Source organism: Varanus komodoensis, unplaced genomic scaffold (assembly GCF_004798865.1).
Source record: "Varanus komodoensis strain SLA01 unplaced genomic scaffold, ASM479886v1 scaffold94, whole genome shotgun sequence".
NCBI lineage: Eukaryota > Metazoa > Chordata > Lepidosauria > Squamata > Varanidae > Varanus > Varanus komodoensis.
This window is the reverse complement of record NW_025336646.1, coordinates 1,326,687-1,349,230: the sequence shown is the minus strand read 5'-3', so window position 1 is coordinate 1,349,230 and position 22,544 is coordinate 1,326,687. Positions and strand designations below refer to the sequence as shown.

The 22,544-nt window shown below is 42.6% G+C and overlaps 1 protein-coding gene across 13 annotated transcripts in view; it reads left to right on the top strand.

Annotated features, from left to right (window-relative positions):
* The window catches only part of ARL9 (ADP ribosylation factor like GTPase 9), a 75,962-nt gene that overhangs the window by 50,207 nt on the left and 3,211 nt on the right, over positions 1-22,544 (top strand). For 3 of the 13 annotated variants that reach the window (XR_006413614.1, XM_044418880.1, XM_044418881.1), the window contains exons 4-9: positions 2,033-2,086; positions 4,642-4,761; positions 8,988-9,125; positions 15,596-15,716; positions 17,990-18,121; positions 19,412-19,587. Coding sequence is in view for 7 of the 13 variants with exons in the window: in XM_044418880.1 (XP_044274815.1) it covers positions 2,033-2,086; positions 4,642-4,761; positions 8,988-9,125; positions 15,596-15,716; positions 17,990-18,121; positions 19,412-19,587 (741 nt within the window). In the remaining 6 variants the exon portion in view is untranslated. Of the gene's footprint in view, positions 1-2,032; positions 2,087-4,641; positions 5,702-8,987; positions 9,126-10,314; positions 11,608-13,337; positions 14,704-15,595; positions 19,588-22,544 lie in introns of those variants that run through there. The other 10 variants (XM_044418882.1, XM_044418884.1, XM_044418888.1 and 7 more) reach the window with 10 other exon arrangements.

The following is a 22,544-nucleotide window of genomic DNA, read 5'->3' as shown; positions in this document are numbered from 1 at the left end:
GTGCTGATTTCATTACATGAGATATCTTTGTAGCAAATTCCTGTGTGTGTCCAGTGTTTCCTCCCCAAATTCTAATGTTTCTTACGTATTTTGAACTTAAGGGACTTTTTTAGAATATGTCTTTGGAACCTTTGAACAAATTTGCTTGTGTCCTGCTAACTTGAGATATTTTCCTCTCGTGATAGATCAAGTGTGCTGAACCTTTTTTCAGTTCAAGGGCTGGATTCCAATTTGGGAAAGGTCTTGAGGGCCACAGTTCTTCCATGAGTGATTTCAGTGAAGGCAAAGTAATTGTGGCATTAGGCAGAGTGGGCAAGACCAAATGAGACCCTTATATATTTTAAGCCTACACAGAAGTAAGCAGTACTAAATCAACAGCACAGTTTTCAGATATCATCCTAAACACCAGGACCTTGCAAATTTACTTAGAAATAAGCATGAACTGCATGTCACAAGTGAACAGAGCAAGTTTCAGATGAAGCAGGACTGCATCAGTCAACAACTTCCTCCCCGGGTCCTGCCTCCTCCCAAGCAGGGAATAGCTCTTATCTTTGATTAGCAATTAATAGGAGATAAGTGCTTTTTCCATGTTGAGAGTAGGAGCAGGGCCTGAGGAGGCCATTGGTGGACAGAGAACTTGCATCTGCTATTTCTGACCAGTGAGCTGGAAGTCCCACATGTCTTCCATAGAATATGAAGTGAATGTTGTGGTCATTCTTTTCTCCTTCCAAGCAGACCAGGACATAAATTTCCTAACTAGAAGCCTTTATGGTGTTAAAGCTGACCAGCTAGACTGACTTTGTGATATAAAATAAGAGTATTGCAGAAGTAAATAACAGCAGAAACAAAGAAAGTTAGGATACTGGCCATTGGGAAACATGGCTTAATGATGGAAACAGCCAGTGTGGTGTAGAGGTTAAGAGTGTGGAAACGGTACTCAGGTGAACTGGGTTCTAGTTACTGCTCAGCCATAGAGCCAGCTGGGTCACTTTGGGCCAGGCACAGACTCCCAGCCCAGGGTTATTGTTGTGACGATAAAATTGAGAACTGCAGGAGGAGAATGATGTGAGCTGCTGTGAGTTCATTGGGAAAAAGTGGGGTATCAGTCAATCAAATAAATGAACAATAAAAGGCTTTTTCCAAGCTGAATACCTTTCCTCCCTTTCAAATTGAAAAGAGCAAACCACTCCTTTATGCCTGTGGGCCAGTTACTAGAAGTGCTCCTCAACTGGTCCGCAAGCCAAACTTGATACCACATCCTCAGATTACTTATTAATTGATTATGTTTGTTTTTAATAAATATTTATTTATTTATGTTGATTAATAATGCTGGTTTTCTCCCTCGCTGTATCGGTTTGCTTACTAAATTTTCCCACAGAATTTGAAACTGTATGATTTTCAGTGACTGCCTAGCTTATCTCAGCATCAAATGGCCTTGGAATTTCAGCTGTGGAATCTGCTCCCTCTTAGTCTGAATCAGATTCTGTATCCACAGTCTTTGAAAGAGGAGTGTGTTCAGTCCCTGTAGCGACCATAGAAGAGGGACCATAGAAGATATGACACCCTGTGATCATATACAGGAATTATATTTAGCAAAGGTGTTTTGGAGACACTCCCTGTCTCTTTTGTTTTCTCTCTCATTATACGATAGATCACCATACATGGTGATTCCACTGTATACATAAATCATAATAATTTTCTCCCCTCAATGAGAAAGTAGCACAGAAGAAAGCAAAACTCACAGGGAGTTCAGGATTCTTTTTGGAATGTAGTAATTGAATGGGCTCTTAGCTTTCTACTCTGTTGGAAACATTTATTATAGACTATCTGGTGTTCGGGCTCCAAGCATTAGCACTGGCATAGCAGTTTGCTGTCACTGGAAAGACTACATGCATGCTATACACTTTCTAGAGCGACAATTTTTTTCTGTTAGCATATGCTAGAGCACAGGAACTCCAGTCTTTATACAACAATTTTACTCATCTATATGTTTATATTTACCTTACAAATGTAAACATTTTGAACTTTGCAGGTTACAAAAGCTTGCAAAACCAAAGGAGACAAAAGATGTGTGGAATTTTACTCGGTAAGTTTGTGCTGCTTAATAAATTTTATAAGTAATAATAAGAATACTCAGCATTTATTTATTTATTTATTTATTTAGAACATTTCTATGCTGCCCCATTCGCCGAAGCCTTGGGGCGGCTCACAAAACATTAAAATATAATACATTAAAAATATAAAACAAATTACAATATAAATTCAGTGCTTAAAAGCAGTTCATGTACTTTATCTCGGTTGTCTCATCATCAGTCTTACAATAGTCCTGTACTGTAGGCTAAGATTATCTCCATATTGCATACCAGCGGAGGCTGAGAGAGCATAGTGCAGATGCAAGGTTTGCACTGGGGACTTTGCAGCTCAACTTATAACCATTTTATCTACACCATCCTTCTCTAACATATTACCTTCCAGAAGTTTTGGGGTATAACTCTGAACTTGCTGAAGGATGCTGGGAATTGTAGTCCAACAAATCTGGATGCTAGGGAAGGCTTCTGTACACCAACACTTACTTCAATGGTATCATTGTTTTCATTGTATTAGAACATATTAATGCTATTTATATCCCAATTTCTTCCTTCCCTAGCTTCCTGTCATTCTCCCATTCAGGCACTTACCAGGGTGTTGGTAAGGATGCTGCCTCATATAGTTCAGACCATCATAGCCTGTGCTGAAGTTAACCGTTAGTGTCAAGCAAAAATGAAGTTAGATCACAGATTATTTGAGAACACACTCAGATTTACAGTTCTCACTATGAAACAGAGTCAGCTGTTGAGAAATTCTGTTAGAAGGTAAAACCAAGGAAAATATATACCAGGAATATACTGGAAAACCTAGTTGAACACAAATGGTTGAAATAAAGCAGCAAAATGGAAGTTGTAAAAACAAAATACCAATAAAAACCATGGTAGGTCTATTGAGGAAGGTTGGGTAAAATGAATATTTCTTCAGCAATTGCTGAAAACAACACAATGTTGGTACCTTCCTGACCTCCAGAGGCAGAGAAGGGACCACTGTGCCTGAAGGATGTACTCCAGAAGGGCCCTAGCTGGGCTATAGATCCATGTGGATCCAGCACAGGAGCCTTGCACTTGATGAACTCAGTGACTGGGCAAGCTGATAAGGGGAAAGGTGCTCTCCCATGTGATATACTTGGGCTACCTTTGTAAAGTGTTCAGAAACTCCAGCTGACAAGAGTCCCAGCTAATTCTTGATTGGTTTTCGATAATGTGACTCTTGCAGCTCTAGCTGGGTTCAGACAGCACTTTAAGCCACACTCAAGAACTGTTGGCACTGACACATGGATTTTTGTTGAAATGTGGGTTATCATATCTGAACCTAGCTGAGATAACAGAGCATAGTGAACAACCTACAGTTTGCAATCCAACAACAAACCATGAGTTCTATTCATAAGTTGTTCATAGTTAACAAGTCCTGGCTTATTAGTGCAGCTGGGTACAGACAACACACAATGCATGTTTCAAAAACAAGGCATATTTCAACCATAACTCTCACTCAGCCCTTGAATATGGGTTTTCAGTTTGTTTGAACCTAAGCATTAGGTGGGTTCAGACACTTCAACACATACTGTAGCATAAACCACGTAGTGTGTGTTAAATATCCAAAGCCCCCCCAGTGTGCCTGATAGATGATCAGGTACTCTATGTGTATATGTCTCCTTCTCCTCCCTTGGTCCTCCCATGAGTATCTTAGGGGACTCTGAAGAAGTACCAGAGTTTTCCTCTGTCCCCATCACAGTTGTGTGCTGCTGACAGCTACACGCAAAGTACATAAAACAGCATCTGGGACCTCTGTGCCAAGGTGGGTGAAGCCGGCAAGCAGGCTGGCTTCAGTGAGCTTGGTGGTGGCTACATCTCCTGGAGCTTGGCATGGCAGTTCAGGGCAGGGCAGAGAGTGGTGGAACCGGCTTGGGAGCAAGCTTCACCAATCTCGGCAATGGCTGCTCAGTCTTCACTACATCCTGCCATAATAGACCTGACTGTAGCAGCAATCAGCCATCCCTACCACTGACTTATGAGTCAGCAGCAGTAGCAAACCTGAAAGAGACTTGCTATTGTGGCAGGCTACAAGAGACCACCAACTATGATGCCGACCCACGAGTTGGCCACAGTGATCATTGCTAACTGCCCCTTTCTGAGGCTTAGCCTGGCAACAGAGAAACCTCTGATAGCTGCTCACAAGTGCAGTATGGCTTGACCCACAATGAGTTATGTTGCCTGGGCTGTGAGGACATCACAGCCCACCCTGGGTCAAACAGACCCTACTGTGGTTTGCTAGGGTGGCCTGTAAGCCCAAACTAAGCTTCCATGACAATCCTATTGTGGCTGTGTGAACCCTGCAATTTGCTTCTAAGACTGTTTTCAACCCCAATTCAAAGTGCTGCCTGTCACCTTTCAAGATTAATATGGCCATTGGCTGCGCTGCACTACCTGGGCTTTATAAGAGCTATTCTCTGGAAAGTTTGTATAAATAGCATGATCTCTTAATGTGATAACATCCTCTGGTGTATGTGAGGTTCTAAACATGTTTGGTTGGTACTTGTGTTTTTATTCACAACAGTAAGTTAGTATGGGGAAACCAAGAGACAATATGGCCCCTCTCATGTGCTTCGATGAGTCAGCCAAGTGCAAGAATCCTGGCTTTGGCAAAACCCAAGACAAAATGTGACCTCCAGCATAGGTTTGTCTTTTTGACTCTCATTTAAAATCACACAGGAACTGGCTGAAAGATGTTTGGGTCTGAAGGGGTGTGCAACTGGTTTCATGTGACCAAGCAGCTTTGGAATCATGTTTCCTGATCTGTAGCTCCTTGTGTTATGAGGAATCTTCCTTTGAAAGTAGCAGAACTTCTGAAGATCAGCTTTTGGTAAAGCATGGGAGTCTCTGTGAAGAAGAAAGGTTGCCTCCCAATGCAACAGGAGAAAAGGCACCAGCAATTTTCCCTCACTAGCTATTCCCTGGGTCTTCTGCAGAGAACTCCTGCATGATTTTCCAGGAGAGAGATGCTCAAGTGTGAAGAAGCAGCTTGCTCTCTGCTTGCAGATCAGCCATCCTGCTTCCTAGATCAGATGAGCTGCTTCCCATTTGGATGGTCACCATGCTTCCTTCCCCTGGGACATGAGAGATCTTCCTCCCCAGATACTGGTGTTCCAGCAGGGCAGTCCAACTTTTCATACTTCGAGGGCTGCATGAGGACTCCAACAGGAAACCTGGGGGGTGCACAATTAATTACGCTTTCCATATTGCAAATTAAAGTGTTTGCAATATATTTAACATGCACAATTAATATATTTAATTAAACATTAATGGGGGAGAAAACCAATGTGAGGTTTCAGAGTAACTTTTCTCTGTGAGTTCGAAGAAACAAACTGCCTATGTGCTGGAAAAGGTGGAGGAAGAAAAGAGGAAGAAAATTGGTACAACTGCAGTCCCAGAGTTGGTCCTCTTCCACAAGTTCAGGTTACCTCAAGAGATCACAGGCAGCTCCTTCTCTGGCACAGCCCAAGCCCAATGACCACTCCTCTGGGGTGCCCCATCCCTTTCTTCCTTGCATCTCCTGCTCAGAAACCCTCTCATGAGACCTCCCAGCCCTGCCTTCCTTCTTGGAATTGGAGTGGCATGGAGCATGCTGGGGCAACCTCTCCCAAGGCTGCCAGCCTGACTTGCTGTCTTCCTGAGTCTCAGGAAGACAGCAAGACATGTTGGCGCTCTCCTAAATCATGCCCATGCCATTGCTGGGATTTGGACTGAGGGGTGGAATGGGGGAGCGGACTCCAAGTGGCAAGACAGCTGAAGAAGATCATGGGAGTCTGCATGTTGGACTACCATGCTCTAGAGGGCAATTGTAGGTTGTGTAGTGATCAAAGCAGCATGTAGATTAGAGATCAACCAAAGCACTTTTAAGTCTCGCTGATTTTATTGACTTTCATTTTAATTCTTCCATTCAAGCAAGTTGCACTTAAAAGTGCTTACATTTGGTTGGTTACAACATATTTATTGTTGTAAGCCGCCCCGAGGCTTCGGCGAATGGGGCGGCATAAAAATGTTTTAATAAATAAATAAAAAATAAATCATGCCCCAAGTTTGCTTTGAATACTACTGTTAGAAGGGAGCAGTAGGAAAATTTTGAGCATGTGTCCATTGATTTTGTAAAAAAAGAAAGTAAAGCATGAACTTTTTACCACTTTCCCAGTGGAATCAAGGCAACCTAAATATGCGTAGTTGGCTAGATGAGATCCACTGTTTTATCTTGCTAGTGCATTAATTTTTGTTCTGGAAGACAGAGATGTTCACCATTCTTGGTAGCTGCTGCTGTTCAGTATTAAATTTGGCCATCAACGATAACTGAGACTGCCAGTTTCACATTCCTTTTGTGCTCTGATTAGTGCATACCTCTCTGAGGACGTCTGCACAGTGCAACTGTAAATCTGTTTAATTGGTAATTTCCTCTTTCCCAAAGTCCCAGCAGCTTCACTAAATGAAAATTCCTGGGGCACTCTGAGGAAAAACTTGACAGTTAGTAGTACAAACCCATGATTATAAGTTTGTAATGTAGATGTGTCCTAAATAGATAGAATGGTTGTCATTGCTTACCTCCAAATGTTAGTTTCCCATTAATTACTGCAGTGGTCTTGACCCCCAGATGTTACAAAAGTATCTTTAGGTGAAGTGAAGGAAGTTCAGTGTTTATCATCAATGCTTCTTGATCAGCAACTTGCCAGAAATATGAGAATAGTGAAAAGGGTGTAGCGTAAGTCTTGATTGTCAAGAGATCTGACTCATGAATTGAGCAGCTGTTTGTGCTGGAACAGAACGATCTGAATCTCAGACCTGACTTTCATCCCTTTGGAGTGCCAGTTCATAGATCATGGCAGAACAATTCCTGGAATAATTTTAGCACAGCTCTATACTGTGTGAATTCTTTATTTTGTATTTTCCCCACAGAAGATTTCTTCTTCTATTTGTGACTGGGGACAGAATTACCTAATAAGTGTGTGTGTGGTACAAGTACTACATCCAAGGCAATGTTTTCTGCCACGATTCCTAAAAGTACAGAAAAAGGGCAGCCCTTGGTAATAGTTATAGAATTCAGCAGCTTTATAATCTCAAATCTTAGAAGCCAACAGCATGGTGGAATAAAGGACAAACTAGACATCCTGGCTACACAAGTCAGGGTTCTGCAAAATTTAGGATAGGTAGGAACTGAAGGTGCTGCTTTAAAATGTAGCATGAGCAGGTGGGAAAAAGAGCCCTCTCCATGCTTACTCCTGCAAGCTGCTTTTTTCTGTTTTTTTCCAGTAGTAGTGAGAGAGCTGATCTATGCAAAGCATTTTTACCAACATTGTAAGGCTTGGCTTACTAGCAGGTCACATGACACACACTCCAATCTATTTTTCTTATGTTATTCTTCCTTCAATATTCCAACCATTTTTCCCCAAACAAAATTATGGTGATGTGTCTGGTGCTTGCATGTTCCATGCGCTGCAAAGTTATGTGTGTTCCAACTGAGCAGTGTTACAACTTGCCAGTGGGATCTTTAAAGTTCTCCCAAAGCCCCACTTCAGTCTTTCTTTTCTTTTTCTCATCCTGATTTTAATGGGATTTGTGGGCGGGAAAACAGTATCACCCAACTCCTTCTTTCTCACATGCTCTTGCATGGTGCGGCCTAGCAAAGTGGGCCCACACTGTTGCTGCCACTGAGAAAAGAACAGGGAATGAAAGCGGGAGGAGAGAGAGATGGGGTAGAGCATGGGAGCAGCAAGCAGCCATTTTGCTGGGTGCCACCATGCAGGAGGGAAGGAGGGACAGTCTCCTCCATTGTGTGAGGTTTTTGCTGCCCCTTTTGACTGCACGAATGGCAGAGTGGAGTCTGAATTGTTTGCAACCTCTGTCGCTGTGCTTCATCCATGGTGTGCATTTTGTCAGCTGAGTACAGAGACGAAACCAGAAGCGGCAACTCAGTTTTCTCTTTTCTAATACAGTCCATGCTCTGTAAACCAAAGGTGGCACAAACGTGCATTATACAGTGACACAACTTGGCCCTTGGCCCACTTGGCCTTTCAATTGCTTCCTATTTCTCCTACAGTTTAGAACACTGGAGTTTTGTGTGGCACTCAATTGCATTATAAACATGATGGCTACTTTGTTCATAAGTGTTTAGCTCTGTGGAAATTATTGCATTTTGAAGAAATATTAGTACAGCTCTTACTCACACATAAAGGGTCTCTAGTGCAGGTCTCCTCTTGGAGTGGCACCAGGAGAAGTAATTGGGGTAAAGCACATGGGATATGGGGATGCAGCAAGAGAGAGGGGTCAGCCTCCTCCACCAGCCCACCCCTGCTGCATTGCATAATCCCCATGCATTACTTATTTATTTAGCCAGCACTGTTAGCACATAGCCTTGTTATAATGTCAGCAACAATCTGAACTTAGACAATACTGCTACTGTAATGTCTAAGTTTGGATCTTTTTGCTGGTGCTAGCGGGGTGTTGTGACTTTTACAGTGCTCTGTCTAAGACTAGCAAAATAAGAACAAATGGCATAAATAAAAGAAATAATAAATTCTCCATTGACCCCAAAATCCACTCACACAGAAAATTAGCTGTTAGTGGAAAAGGATCTAAGGCTTCCCTCTGTCATGCTCCAAGATTTTGTTTACACAGAACTATGTTTGTTTGGATTTAAAAGACAAGTTTCTCTTTGGCTCTCTCTATACATGCACAACGTTTTTGAAAGTAAAGCATAGTATTTATTGGCAAAATGTTTGGCAGAAGTATAGATATTCAAACTGTAAGAACAGGACATACTGCAAAACATAAGTAACTGTAGACGGACATAAATCAGGAGTACAAATTCATCCACTTTGTGAGTACGAATACCTTGTGATTCCTCCTTTCCTTGTGAAGGTCCCTCTTTGTGTACAGCTGTGGTCGGGTTTCTGAGATCTGGCGTCGCCCTTCGGGACTGCAGTCTATAATCCCATCCAAACGAATATTGCAGCTAGCAGAACCTAAGCCATACTCAGCAGCTTACCTGAAACAAAGGTGAGACCTTCAAACTACTAGCTGTCTTACTTCTGTGTTCCAGCTGGGTTTTCAATACAGAATTCATAAAAGATATGCCCTTCAGAGAGGCCTCATGTTCTAACATAGGTTCAATTTATAGATAGGTAGAAGAGCTGGCTTCAGCACTGTGTGGTTCCACAGTTTATAAAGGCACTGTGTGGGAGATGCCACTGATGTGGCTCCCTTGCATGCAAACTGCAGACTCCTTCAGCTGGGCAGCGCTTGCAAGGGGGAAATAAATCCATAACTGGTATTTCCCTCATGGCAGTTGCTCCAGTCTAGTGGCCCCCATGCCACTGCCTGTATGTGAAGGGTCCTGGAAAGAGGTGGGACCATTTCTGAAGAACTTCTCTCCTGCTGAAAAGGAAAGATTGACTGTCAGAGTATTGGTAGTGCAAGTAGGAAGTGATCAGTTGACTCCACAGGGAGCATTATCAAGAAAGATTGCGTTTCTTAGACTGTGCTTGCTACCAAAATGAAGAATCCCTGACAGGAGCTTTGCAAGGCTATTAAGAGGATTTAAGGCTAGATGGAGCCTGTGTGAGAGGGAGGAGAAAGCTCCTAAGTGCTATGTGAAGTATTAGCACAATAACATGTGTAGCAAAGGAGGAACCAAACTGCGAAGGTGATGTCTTGTTAGGGTTGTGTTTTGATTATAAAGCAGAAAAGCAGACAGAATGAGCAGGGGTAAAGGGCGGATAGGCCTCCTGGATCTTAACAGTTGTACAGGAGTGAGAATTCCAACAGGTTCAACTTTTACTCTTTCCTGAGAGAAAAACTCAAAAGAACGCAAGAAGAGGCTGGCTGGATCAGAGCAGGGACCCATTTCATCCAGCACTCTGTTTATTCAGTGGCCAACCTGATGGGAAATCCACACGCCAGACGTGAGTGATAGCACCCTCCACCCATGTCCTCCCACAGCTGATGTATATAGGCATACTCCCTTTCTGTTGGAGGTAGCATAGAACCAACAGGAGGACTAGTAGCCATTGATAGCCTTCTCTGCCATGAGTTCATACAGTCCCTTTTTGAAGCCCTCCAAATTGGATGTTTTCATCTACGAGTTGCATCTATAAGTTAACTATGTGCCGTGTGAAGATGTGATTTCTGCCTTAATGTAAGTATCAACAGGGGAGAAACTAGATTCTTCCTCTCTCCTTTCATCCAGTGGCCACAAAGAAAACAGGAACATGGGTTTTACAATAATGATAGAGCCTGAGAAGGTAGAAGACTACAGCTGTAGTTCATCTTGCTGAACTCGCTCTTCTTCAGTTTGTAACTGCACTGTCCCACAGCTGCAGGCAAAATCAGATATGAGAAAAGTAAAACAGAAGTAGCAGGAGGAATAAAAAGAGCTGATGTCATGAGAAAAATGAACAAGAGACAAGGTCTAAGAAGATGGAACTATGAAAAGCTCAAAATGGAAATCAAGAGTCACAATACATTCTCTCCCTCTCCTGGATATACACACATATACATACACACATTGCAGGACCAGAGACTGCTGGAGGGACTCTAATGTTACTTTTGTGAGCCGTCCCGAGGCTATGTAGCAAGGGGACGGCATATAAAAACTTTAACTAAATAAATAATAAATAATGGACTCTGCACTTAGACACGTATCACCCCCTCCATGGAAGGTGGAGTTGGAATGGAAGGCCTATTGTTGGAAAGGGAGCACATGGACGAGTCTTGCCTCCACATTAACTTTATGTGGAAACTATATGTGATGTTCAATGCATCACTTGGACATGTGATTCTTAAAAAAAAAAAAAAAAAGTTGCTCCCCACCCCCCAGATCGGGATTGGGAGCCCAAAGAAGAGGCGCATTAGTCCTGTTGCTTCCTTGTCACAGTCCTGATGGAAATGTCCTTAGCATTGTCAAGCTGCCGTTTGGCACTGGAGGGAACCCCCTTGGGCACCAGTGGACATTTTCCTTCAAGGACTAATGACAGCTTCCTGGAGGAAGGCTTTTTGGCCAGGATCGTTGGGTGAGGAGTGGGCTTTCCTGGTTCCCTCCTTTTCAACTGCTGCTGTTTGTAGTTTTGAAAGAATTCACACAGCTCCCAAGTGATGCATTTAATGGCATGTGTAGTTTGGCTCTTTGCCTAGGCTGAAATGGTATTTGTGACAGGATTTTGAAGCCTTAGCTGCAGGAAGTTGTATAGAACCCTCGTGTTAAGCAAAAACCCATCTGAGTTTATGTCATGGGTGACATTTTCATATTTAGCACTATATGGACAAACCTGTGAGCTTAAGCAAAGTCTTCAGCTCATGCCAAGCTTTTCTACACAAGGCATTTATTGTGTGCTCATGATTACTTATGGTTGTTAGTGAGTTTTTTAGACCAGTGGTTTTCAATCTTTTTATAGTTGGGGACCAGCAAAAATAGGAAAATTATTTTGGGGACCACCGAGGCAGAAATAAAAAGCATGATATACATAATATAGTATTTTGTATATTAGTTTTTAAATTTAGTACCAAAAATGAAAATTCTGTAAAATAATCAAAAACTGAGCAGTAAAAATGCTAATAAAAGAATAAAATATTGAAATTAAATGTAATTGAATAAAATTGAATTTTTTAGAGAGCAATATGTAATTCAGATAAGGCTACTGCAAAATCTGCTGTTGCTTCTTTCAAGAATACGTGATCAAAAATTTACAATAGCAGAATACAAAATCAATATAAATGCAATACTATGCCCATAGTAAATATAAATTCAAATACAATATTAACAGCAGAGCAATACAACATCCAACAAAGTTACTTAATACAATAATTTGCATAATGCTAAATAATAAAATACAACAAACCCTACCTACCCAAATCCCCATGCACACCAGACTGGCTGAAAAAACACTCTCAGCACAATCCTGCCTCAGGATTTCTCTTCCCAGTAGAAAACACAGCAGAAAAAGGAAAAAGCTGGGTCCCAGCTAGCTCCTGATGAGCTGCCTCTCCCGTCCCTGGCCTCCTTGACCAAGGAAGAGGTGGGGAATCAGCAGCAAGAGCACAGCTAGCCCTGCACTGGTCCTGGTGAGTGAGATGCTGCTGTCTTGTGTGTGCACAACAGCAGCTCTTTCACAGACCAGCGGTTGAAAACCACTGCTTTAGACGATGTCATGATTCTGCAGTTTCCCTTCTGTATTTGTGGAGCACTTTTCTGGGGGTGCCTTAGAGCAGGGGAAATGGCCTATTATTTCTGAAATTGAAAGAAAAAATATTTTCCACTTTGTTTAATTGTGATATTCCACTACATCATGGTGCCACCTAGAGGTTATATAGTAGAAAACTAAGAGAGAGGAAGCATTTTCTTGTAGAGCTCAGATATCAATTTTGTGATGAAACCAAAAGTAGATACAACAAGTAACAGCCTTGTGTAGAAGAACGTGTGCCCTTTCTCCATGCTTTGTCTCCCATGTGTCTGGAAAGAAGACTTGATCAGGATTCAGTTTTTATGATTCTTGGTTTGTTACACGCAAACCAAAAGGTATGGTTTAAAACAAACTTTAGTCATTTGCCAAATGAGCCACCTTTAAACTATGAATTGTTTAGTTAACTTATTAAAGAAAAGCAAGTTTGTTTTAAACCATGAATCATGCTTTATATCTAACAAGAAAAGAAAGAAATGAAACTGAATCCTGCCTCAGTCTTCTTCCTAACTTCGTGGAAGATGGGGGAGGAAGGAACATGTACATGTCCAGTATTGTATTTAGGCTCCCAGAAACTCATCCATGTTAACACCTGGTTTTTGGTGTTAAATGCAAGCCAGGTTAGTCAGAGAGACTGGTATGATTATAACAAGAAAACCACTGCCCTGTTCTTTTGTTTCTTGACTTTCAACACATCTCATTCTATCTTATGTCGCTCATTTTCTTGAACAAAAGGGCATATTTGGACTCAGTCTTCTTCAGGGCCAGTTTCCTTGGCTGGAGCATGTTAGGAGAATTGCAGATGATGACGACAACGACGACAACAACAACAACTACTATTATTATTTGCAGTATCTCAAACATGCAAGCTGAGAAGGAGGGAGCAGATAAGCCGTAGGAAGAGTGACTGATCAAAAGCATCCACTAGCCATTAACTATCAAACTGTATAAAAGCCGAATTATGGCTACCTCTTTTCTTTACTTAACAGCATTTTCACAGCACCCCTTTTCATTTTGTCTGCTTGCTTTTTCACAGAAACTGCAGGATGCCATCATTTTTGGTTTTTATTTCTCCACATAAATGCTTTACCATTCACCAAATACAAACCTTTGGACTCCTAACATGCTTGGATCACTTTTCAGTGTTCAGCTGGCAGCTGATTCAGACAGTTGTCTGAACCTCCTTTTCTACCAGCTGCAAAATGCAAGGGTGAGGTGTGAGAAAGGAAGTAGATTAGCAGAAGCAAGGGAAATACTGGAAAAATCATAGAAGGAAGCTAAAAATAACGAGAGTTCTTTCTGGTCCCTGTGCATTACACATATGGGTTTGTGCTTGTGTGGGGCTGTTACCAGGAAGATTTACTAGCTAAGAGCATTTTGCCAGGAACCCCTCCCTGCCCCCAGTGTATGTTCTAATAGGGAGGAGTTTCCACCCTTTCCCTCAGTTCTTTGTCTCTCCCAATGGCATTGAAGGCTCCTTTCTGAAAATGTGCTGTGGCTCTAAGTTGCCACCTACTGTCGGGCTCTCCTTGATGAAGGCCATGTGGCAGACCAGTGCCCTCACTGCCAGGCATTTACAAAGCAAGCAAGGGAGCATCATGCTGACTGCCTTCAGACAGAGCTAGGAAACACGGCTTTAAAAGGGGTTGATGCTTCAAATCTGCTGAAGATTCCTTTCCCGTCCACTTCTGGCTCCATGTCATCACAGTGGTCCATGCCGCCTGCAGCTGCCACCTCAGCTGTGGGACAGTCGCTGCCTCCAACTCTGGGAAAGTTGGTGAAGTTGAAGAAAGTGAAGAAATTGTCCAAGAGGGCCAAGGAGGCTAACTTGGCTGGCTTTTTGAAGGAGACCTCAACAGCCAACTTCTTCACTGGAATGACTTCACAGACCTCCAGAATGGCCTGCCTCTTCAACCATGCAACCCTACCAATCCAGCTCTCCTGCTCCCATACTCGTCAGTCCCCTTTCACTGCTGGGCATCAAGAACTATGACTCCAACACAGAGATGACATCCTCTATCATGTCAACTTCTTCCTCTCCTTACATGGCTGTGGATGCCAGGGACAACACTTCATCATCTGCAGATAAGGGCCAGTTCTCTGAATATATATAGGGGATGGCTCAGGCCCTTGGACTAAGTACATGGCTGCAACCAGGGTGAGAGTTGGTTCCAGCCGTCCAGACTGTGCCAGCTATGAGGGGGTGGGGTCAGGAGTACCTCCCTGTTCGAAGTCCTAGCGCCAAGGTTGCTGGACCTTGGAACTGGAACTCTGAATAAGTCTGCAATCTCCCCAACAATTATGGCTGTGAAAGTTGGGCAATAAGGAAGGCTGAGTGCTGAAGAATTGAGGCCTTTGAATTGTGGTGCTGGAGAAGACTCCTGCGAGTCCCTTCGACTGCAAGGAGATCAAACCAGTCAGTCTTAGAGGAGATCAACCCTGACTGCTCTTTAGAAGGCCAGATCCTGAAGATGAAACTCAAATACTTTGGCCACCTAATGAGAAGGAAGGACTCCCTGGAGAAGAGCCTAATGTAGGGAACAATAGATGGCAAAAGAAGAAGGGGACGGCAGAGAATGAGGTGGCTAGATGGAGTCACTGAAGCAGTTGGTGTGAGCTTAAGTGGACTCCGAGGGATGGTGGAGTACGGGAAGTCCTGGAGGAATGCTGTCCATGGGGTCGCGAAGGGTCGGACACGAGTTCGCAACTAGCAACAACAATTTCAGGAAACCATAACATTGTGTTATTAGACTTTTTAAAGAAAAGAGGCTAAGCCCTGGCTCTCACAAATATCAGATACAGAGGTAACCTATTTCTGGGCTTTAAAGAGGTTTCTATAATTTAATTGTTATAACAACGAAAACAAAATCCCCTTCATGTAGAAAACAAACATCTAGTTATCTATGTGGTAGGAAATTTGGACAGAGCGCCGTTTGTTATGTAAGTTCCAACTAAGAGGTCAGAAACATATTTGCAACATTGTGTGCAACACTATTTGCGAAAACTAGACTTAGGGAGATGCTTGGTGATCGAATACGGAAGTTCATAGGGAACACCAGAAACCCATCCAAGATAGGAAGGCAGAGCATGGTTAACAAACAGGAGGCAATATTGTGCTGTGATAGCAAAGTTTCTATAAATAACTACAAGTTACAATTCTGATAACCCGCTACAGAATTACTGGCTAGAGTTACATACTTCTATGCATGTGTGAGTGTGTGCATGCCTGTGCAATTGGGATGAGTAGAATTCTTAGAAAGTGGCTAAGGGTCCCCTGCTTGTGTTTGTTTGCAGGCCACGAAGCTCCCCACAGTGGCCTGTCAGTTTCTCAGCACTTACTTGCAAACCTTCCCAGCACATTCTGAACCTTGCCCACCCAAGATCCCTGCACCAGTGCTTCACTCTTCCAAAAGAGGTAAAGATGATCCTAAACCAGAGGGCACATGAGCAACTGTTTGAACTTGTGATTCTGTGTGCAGCTCCATTGTGCATCTCTCAATGCTGCAATAGGGGCACAATCTTCTAGACTGCATTTGGAAGAAAGTTCAACACGCTGCTCAACTATCTTAAAACAACTAGCATTATCATGCCTCACTGCTTAATGCAAATACAGCCCACTAAAAATAATAATGAATTGGTTGGTTTTGGCTCCATACTATCTGATAAGATGGTCCAGTAAACTAGAAAGGGATGATTCATTAGCATTCCATTCTCTGTTGTTTAGATAATGTGAAAATAAGGAGGTTGTTTTTAGCTGGTTCAGACTCTGATATATAGATGCAGGGAGAAGGAAGGGACACATGAAAAAAGCAAGAATAGTACCTTTAATGCATTTGCCTCATAATCTCATTTTGCCAGTAGTTTTAAAATTGTCATAGTTGCTAGTTACCAAAATGAAGAGTTTTATATAAATCTGTTGAGAAGTTTTCTGAGTGCCAGATAATTTTGCTACATCTTTTTACAACCTTTGTCTATAGCCTTTTCCCAGCTGAATTAGTGGACAAATAGTCAAGATGCAAAACAGTGGATGATGCCAGATGCCAGCACCTGTTTGCATCAATGGGTACATCCTCCCTGTTCAGGAACAGATGGCCCATGAGATGTAGATGTAGATGTGTATCCAGATGCAAATTGGCAGCATGTGTGGAAAGCTGCTTGGGCATGCAGCCCTCTTACCTCTCAACAGGCTTTTATTATGCCATTTTACTGAATGTTAGAGTGGTCCAGACAATGCTGTCTTCTGTGCATAATCCCCACCACCACTATTTTCCACCGCTTCTTCCACAGTTTTTCTTAACAAAGATAATCCATTAAAGAAGATAAGTTAGAACAGTTATACAATGCCTTCTAGCTGGTAACCACACTTGGAGGCCTTTTTCTGCAATTACCATAACGTTTTCTCTCATTCAGCTTTGTCTTGTCCAGGAATTGTTTCCTACCTACCTTTGCTACCCTTGATCCTCTGATATCCTAGCAACATGACCCAAGAGAACATGCTATCGTAGAAATGAGCACTGTTCACTCTGGCCCTCTCAAAGTAATAATGTACAAATGTTACAAGCAAACATTCTCATCTGCCGCCTCTGGCATTGTTTCTGCATCCACGAGGACAGGGCCTCCTGTGCTAACCCCTTACTCTCACCTTGTTTGCGGTGTAAGCTTATGACAGATCTGTTAGAGCTAAGACTGGATAGAATATGGGAAATTTGAGTCTTACTAATATAATCACTACTCTTATTTCCAGAGATCCTTGGGAACAGTAATTCAGGGAGGGGGAATCTCTAAGAGTGGACACTTGATACCCTCACCAAATTTTAATTCATAGAGATCCTTGGGGAGCCCTAGCACTGCAAGGTACAGTTCTCCCATCTTTTCCTTCATATTGGCATTTTCTAGGAAAGAGAAAAGATGAAAGAAGCTGTAGAAAAACACAGTAGGGGTTCAAGTGGAAAAAGTTGTTGATTAAGTTCAGACAACACAATTACCTGCAAGGGTTGAGTATGATTTGAGTATGAGTTATTGTTGAACTCTGGGTTGCTGTTGAAACATGGGTTAGTGTGTTGTCTGTACCTGGCAAAGATAACAAAACATGGTGAACAAACCACAGTTCACAACCCAGCAAAAAACATGGGTTTTCCTGACAGGTGTTTTGTGGTTAACAAGCCATAGCTTGTTAGTGCAGCTGGGTTCAGACAACATGATAATTCACATTTTAGGAACCCACAGTCGAAGAACAGCCTACAGTTAGCCCATGCTCAGCCCTGGGGTGTACTCATGTGTTCTCAACTCAGTTATTCTCTCCCCCCACCCCATAAAAATCTGTGGAACAGGCTTTGTGATTGCACAATAAAAGCCTCACCTTGAAGCACCCTACAATTATTTAGGGGAAGTTGTGGCTATTAAATTGATATGCAGAGTGTAGTAGTATAGATAAGCACAGTTGCTTGCTTATGCATAAGGAGTACTGGGGGAGACCAGCTAAGCAGTAACGTTTCAAAGAGATGTGACATTAAGGAGGAGTGCTTGAGTACTTCAGTAAGACTGAGCCATCCCCTTTGCTTTCACGGGTTGTTTATTACAGTATGTGAGCATAATAATGTGTTTGAAGGTTCTGTCTTCAATCTGCTGTATGAAAATCTATTTTAATAAATCTGTTCTAAAGTTTACTGGTTTCTTTGCCCCATGTAGCCTGAAACACAGGTTTCGAGGGCTGCAATGAGAGCCGTATTAACTCCAAGGACAGAACATCTTGCCCAGCCTATATTGAAGAAGGAGACCTTGTGCTATGACAACAGAATCAAGGAGGCCCCGATCCGACAAGTAATTCAGTAACTTTGGTACTTCCAGTGTTGGACAGATGTTTAAATATCTGTATTATCCAGGGTGTATTTTCATCACTATCACTACCCCTGTTTCTACCAATTATATATGAAATAGGGCAGGCATCAGCTGTTGCTGGCCTTGCTGAGCTGCTTTATGGAAAACTGGCAATACATACATTGGTAGGGAATGGGGGAGGGGAAGCAGGGGAACCAAGGAGGATGAGCCATTTCATGTGTGCTGATTCAGGTCTTCCATCATCTACAGTCCAGAAAATCAGGGTCTGTGATCCTGGAATGGTCCTTTGTCTGTCCAAGTCCTAACTCAGCATGCTGGCTGGGAATTATGAGAGTTGCAGTCCAGGATGCCTAGAGGGTACCAGTTTAGGGGAGGCTGGTCTAACTACACATGATACTAATTGTGTTTCTTGTGCTCACATGGTAATGTTTTCTTTATTACAAGCATGAATGTGGGCAAATCTTTCTCAGAACCATAGCAGTTAGGGAGATATAGCTGCTCCGTGATCACAACAAAATGCCCCCACCCCCTGTGCTTGCGGGAGAAAACAACCTCCCATTTGCACCCTTGGAGATAAGGAACCCGGGGACACTTCCCTTGTAATATTTGTTATGCTCTTCAGCTTAATGCTGCCATCTGAAATTGCTCTCTAGAGGAAAGCCCACTGCCTTCATTTCACACCTGTTTGTGCTTAAGATGTACCACTTGCAGGGTTAGAATCTGGAGCTTTTGGTGAATGCAGGGAATTACTTACAATGTGGTAACTTGCTGTGGTGTTTATAGAGATGATAATCACCTTACACATGTGACAACAATAATTTTGCCATACTTTTCCAGCCATTCCTTTCCTTTTCCTTCCTTTTTTACCTCTGTCTAAGATCATCACAACCATTCAGCTAGTGGCAGAAAGAGGCACTTTTATCCAACCTGCATTGCTGTATTCATAGGGCAGCTCATCCAGATCACTGCCACCAGCACAAAACCTTTTATGCTGGTGACTGAGGGAGCAGCAACAAAACAGACCCAGTCTGTTGATGGAAGGATTGATTATGCCGCTTAGATCTGTGAGCATCTGCTTGATTATGCTGCTTAGTTCTGTGAGGATCTGCTTAGGCCACCTTGTTTTCAAGACTGCTCATTAGCAGAAGGAGTGCAGGAGTAAAGATGGCCTAATTCCTTGGGTCCTTCTAGCCTCCTAGCTTTGTTGGGGAAACACTGGATTTAATGTAATGTCTTCTGTTCCAAAACCAATGCTCCTGCTTCGTCCTGCAGGTGAGCCTGGCTGCCCAGCAAGCGTTGGCAAGTCCAAGGATCGCAGAGCTTGCCAGAGGAAAAATGCTTCCTGGTGACAGTTGTCCTGACCGTTCCGCTGAGTGGCCTGTGTCCAAGGCAGCAAAGCACGCAGTAGCTACCCCTAGACTTGAGGAACTTGCTAAGCCTCTCAAAAGGTGGGGTTCCCTAGGGTGACTCAGGGTATGTTCTTGCAGTCACGGTCTGACTCATCCTTAACTTGGGGATCAGGAATGAGAACTGTAGGTGTTGTCCTCTGAAGTACTTAAGTTATCTGGGCAAGTTTGTACTGGAAGTACCTTTCTGGAAAGGTTTCACTTCCCTCCAGAAAAAGCAGTCTCAAAGCAACTTATAAACAGAAATTCAGAAATATACAGTGATTTACAGAAGTATTCACACACAGCTCCTTTGATTGTTTCACATTTTTTTTTTGTATTATAACATGGAATTAAATTTGATTTACTGATGTTGTTAATATTTGATATATACAAAACACTTTGTGAAGGTACAAAATATTTTTACAGTAGCACAGAGGTTAAGTATATGAAAACAAACTACTTGTTGGACTTGTTGGAGGATCTTTCCAGGTCCTACAGAGTTGCCATTGGTCTCTTGGTTGACTAATGTCCTCCTCACCTAGTCACTGTGTTTTGGGAGGTACACGTCTTTAGACAATGGATTTTGTAATGATGGATTTAATTATGCTTCATGGGATGTTCCCTTGATAACCAACCCTGACTGGTCCTTCTGCAGAACTTTCTCTCAGAGTTGTTTAAACAGCACCCTAGTCTTCATGATGCTGTTTGTTTAGTTATGCTCTCTAACAAATTCTGGAACTTTCCAGAACAAGCATATGTAATCTGAGATCATGTGGCAGTGAAATTGCATCCAGGTAGACTCCATTCAACTACGGTATGTAACTTTTGGAGGCAAAGGGCTTCGGCTTCGGCTGATTCATCAGCTGCGCCCCTACCTGGAGTACGACTGCCTTGCAACAGTGACTCATGCGCTGGTGACTTCCCGTCTTGACTTCTGTAACGCGCTCTACGTGGGGCTACCCTTGAAGACGGTCCGGATACTTCAATTGGTTCAGAATAGAGCTGCCAGGCTGCTGACGGGGACTGGACGTTATGTTCACATGACGCCAGTTCTCCGTCAGCTTCACTGGCTCCCCATTGAAGTCCGGGCCCAATTCAAGGTGTTGGTAATGACCTATAAAGCCCTAAACGGCTTGGGTCCTGGTTACCTGAAGGAGCGCTTACATCCATATTTGCCCAGTCGCCCCCTGAGATCGGCGGGAGAGGCCCTTCTCCGGGAGCCCTCCGTGAGAGAAATTAGGAGGGTGGTTACTCGGAGAAGGGCTTTCTCAGCGGTGGCGCCTAAGTTATGGAATGCGCTCCCCAGAGAGGTCCGCCTGGCGCCGTCGTTATTTGTTTTTCGGCGCCAGGCTAAGACCTTTTTATTTAAGCAACATTTTAAATGCTAAATACAATTGAATTTTATCTGGCCAGGGCGGCTTATTTTATAATGTGAGTTTTAATCAAGATTATTTTATATGGATTTTAACTTGTTTTATCTATGTTGTAAGCCGCCCCGAGGCTTCGGCGAATGGGGCGGCATAAAAATGTTTTAATAAATAAATAAATAAATAAATAAATAAAGGGTTGCACCAGAGGTTAAGCATGTCACAGCAAAGGAGGTGATCATTAAATCCACAACAAAATTTGGAAAAGTCAAAGGGGTGTGTGTGAATACCTCTGTAAGGCACTATGTAATTAACAAATCAAGATAAACTGAGATTCAGTATAAACCATAATCAGTTCAAGGATACAAACAAAAGTCAACATATAAGCATGATTTTAAAAGATGACGCAGAACACATTCATCCAAAATACTCATACTCTGTCACCCACTCACAGCCTAGAGCAAACAACTCAAAAAGTAGCCCACACCTGTCATGCTGTAAACAATGTCTAAATGCCTTGGAAAATAAGTGTGTCCCTGCGTGGCCAGGAAAAAATGACAAATGTCAGAGCCAGGCAAGTTCCCTTGGGGAGAGCACTCCATAAATGTTGTAAGCCATCCTGAGTCTATGCAAAGGACGGGTTATAAATGTTTTGAATGAATGAATGAATGTTCGGCTCTCACATAAAAACCTCATTCCCAAACTACCATCTTTCAGGTTTTGAAGGAAACATAGTGAAACTTGAAGCAGGTTTCATAAAAAGACCCTTCTGGCTTAATTATTTTGTGACCACTCAACAAGAGGGTGTGGTATAAAATGTCAGAATAGCAAACAAACAATGAGGCTCTGGATCCACCGTGAATGCAGGAAGTGCTAAGTTAATATATAAGAAAGACAGCTAGAAAAGCTATCAATGAGTAATTTCAAAATATATTTCAAGCCAGACTTCTTGGCTTCCACCCTCCTAAATAGCTGTGATGTCAAATGGATACCAAGAGTGGCAGTTTGGAATGCTGGGAGATGAAAATTCATAAGGGCAATTTCTGTATTAATAGCTCTGTTAGATTTTCTTCTCAGGAATTTTTATTTTCTAGCCACTCTTGGAATCCATTGAACATCATGGCTACTGATGGGGATGGAAACTAAAACAATTAGCCCTGAATATATTTTGAAATTACTCTGTTGTCTGACTTTCTTTCCTCTTTCTCGCTCGCTCTATGGATCTTTGGGTAGGTAGGTAACCAAAGACATACATATATGTCTCGTACCTTGCATTCTGCAAATCTAAGTATGTTCTTGGCTCTCACTGCAAATTCTCTTTTCCCAGTCTAAAGCTGGTTCAGCTGTGCGCAAGGGAAACTCTCTCCTTTCCTCTGTTGCATATGTGGTGTGTCACATATGTTCCTGGCCTCCATTGCAGATCTTCCCACCATCTCCCCCCCCCCAGCTGTAAAAGAAACCCCAGCTGCCCTTTACTGCATTTGTCCTCTGGATGCCCCAGCATCAGGAGTTAGACTATAGAGAAGATCTTTTCAGTGGTGGTGCCCCATTTATGGAATTCTCTTTCCTGGCAAACTTGTTTGGGACCTCCTTTATTATCTTTTGAGTGTTTTGCTATTTTTCCCATTGCCAGATTATTGTTTTATTCGT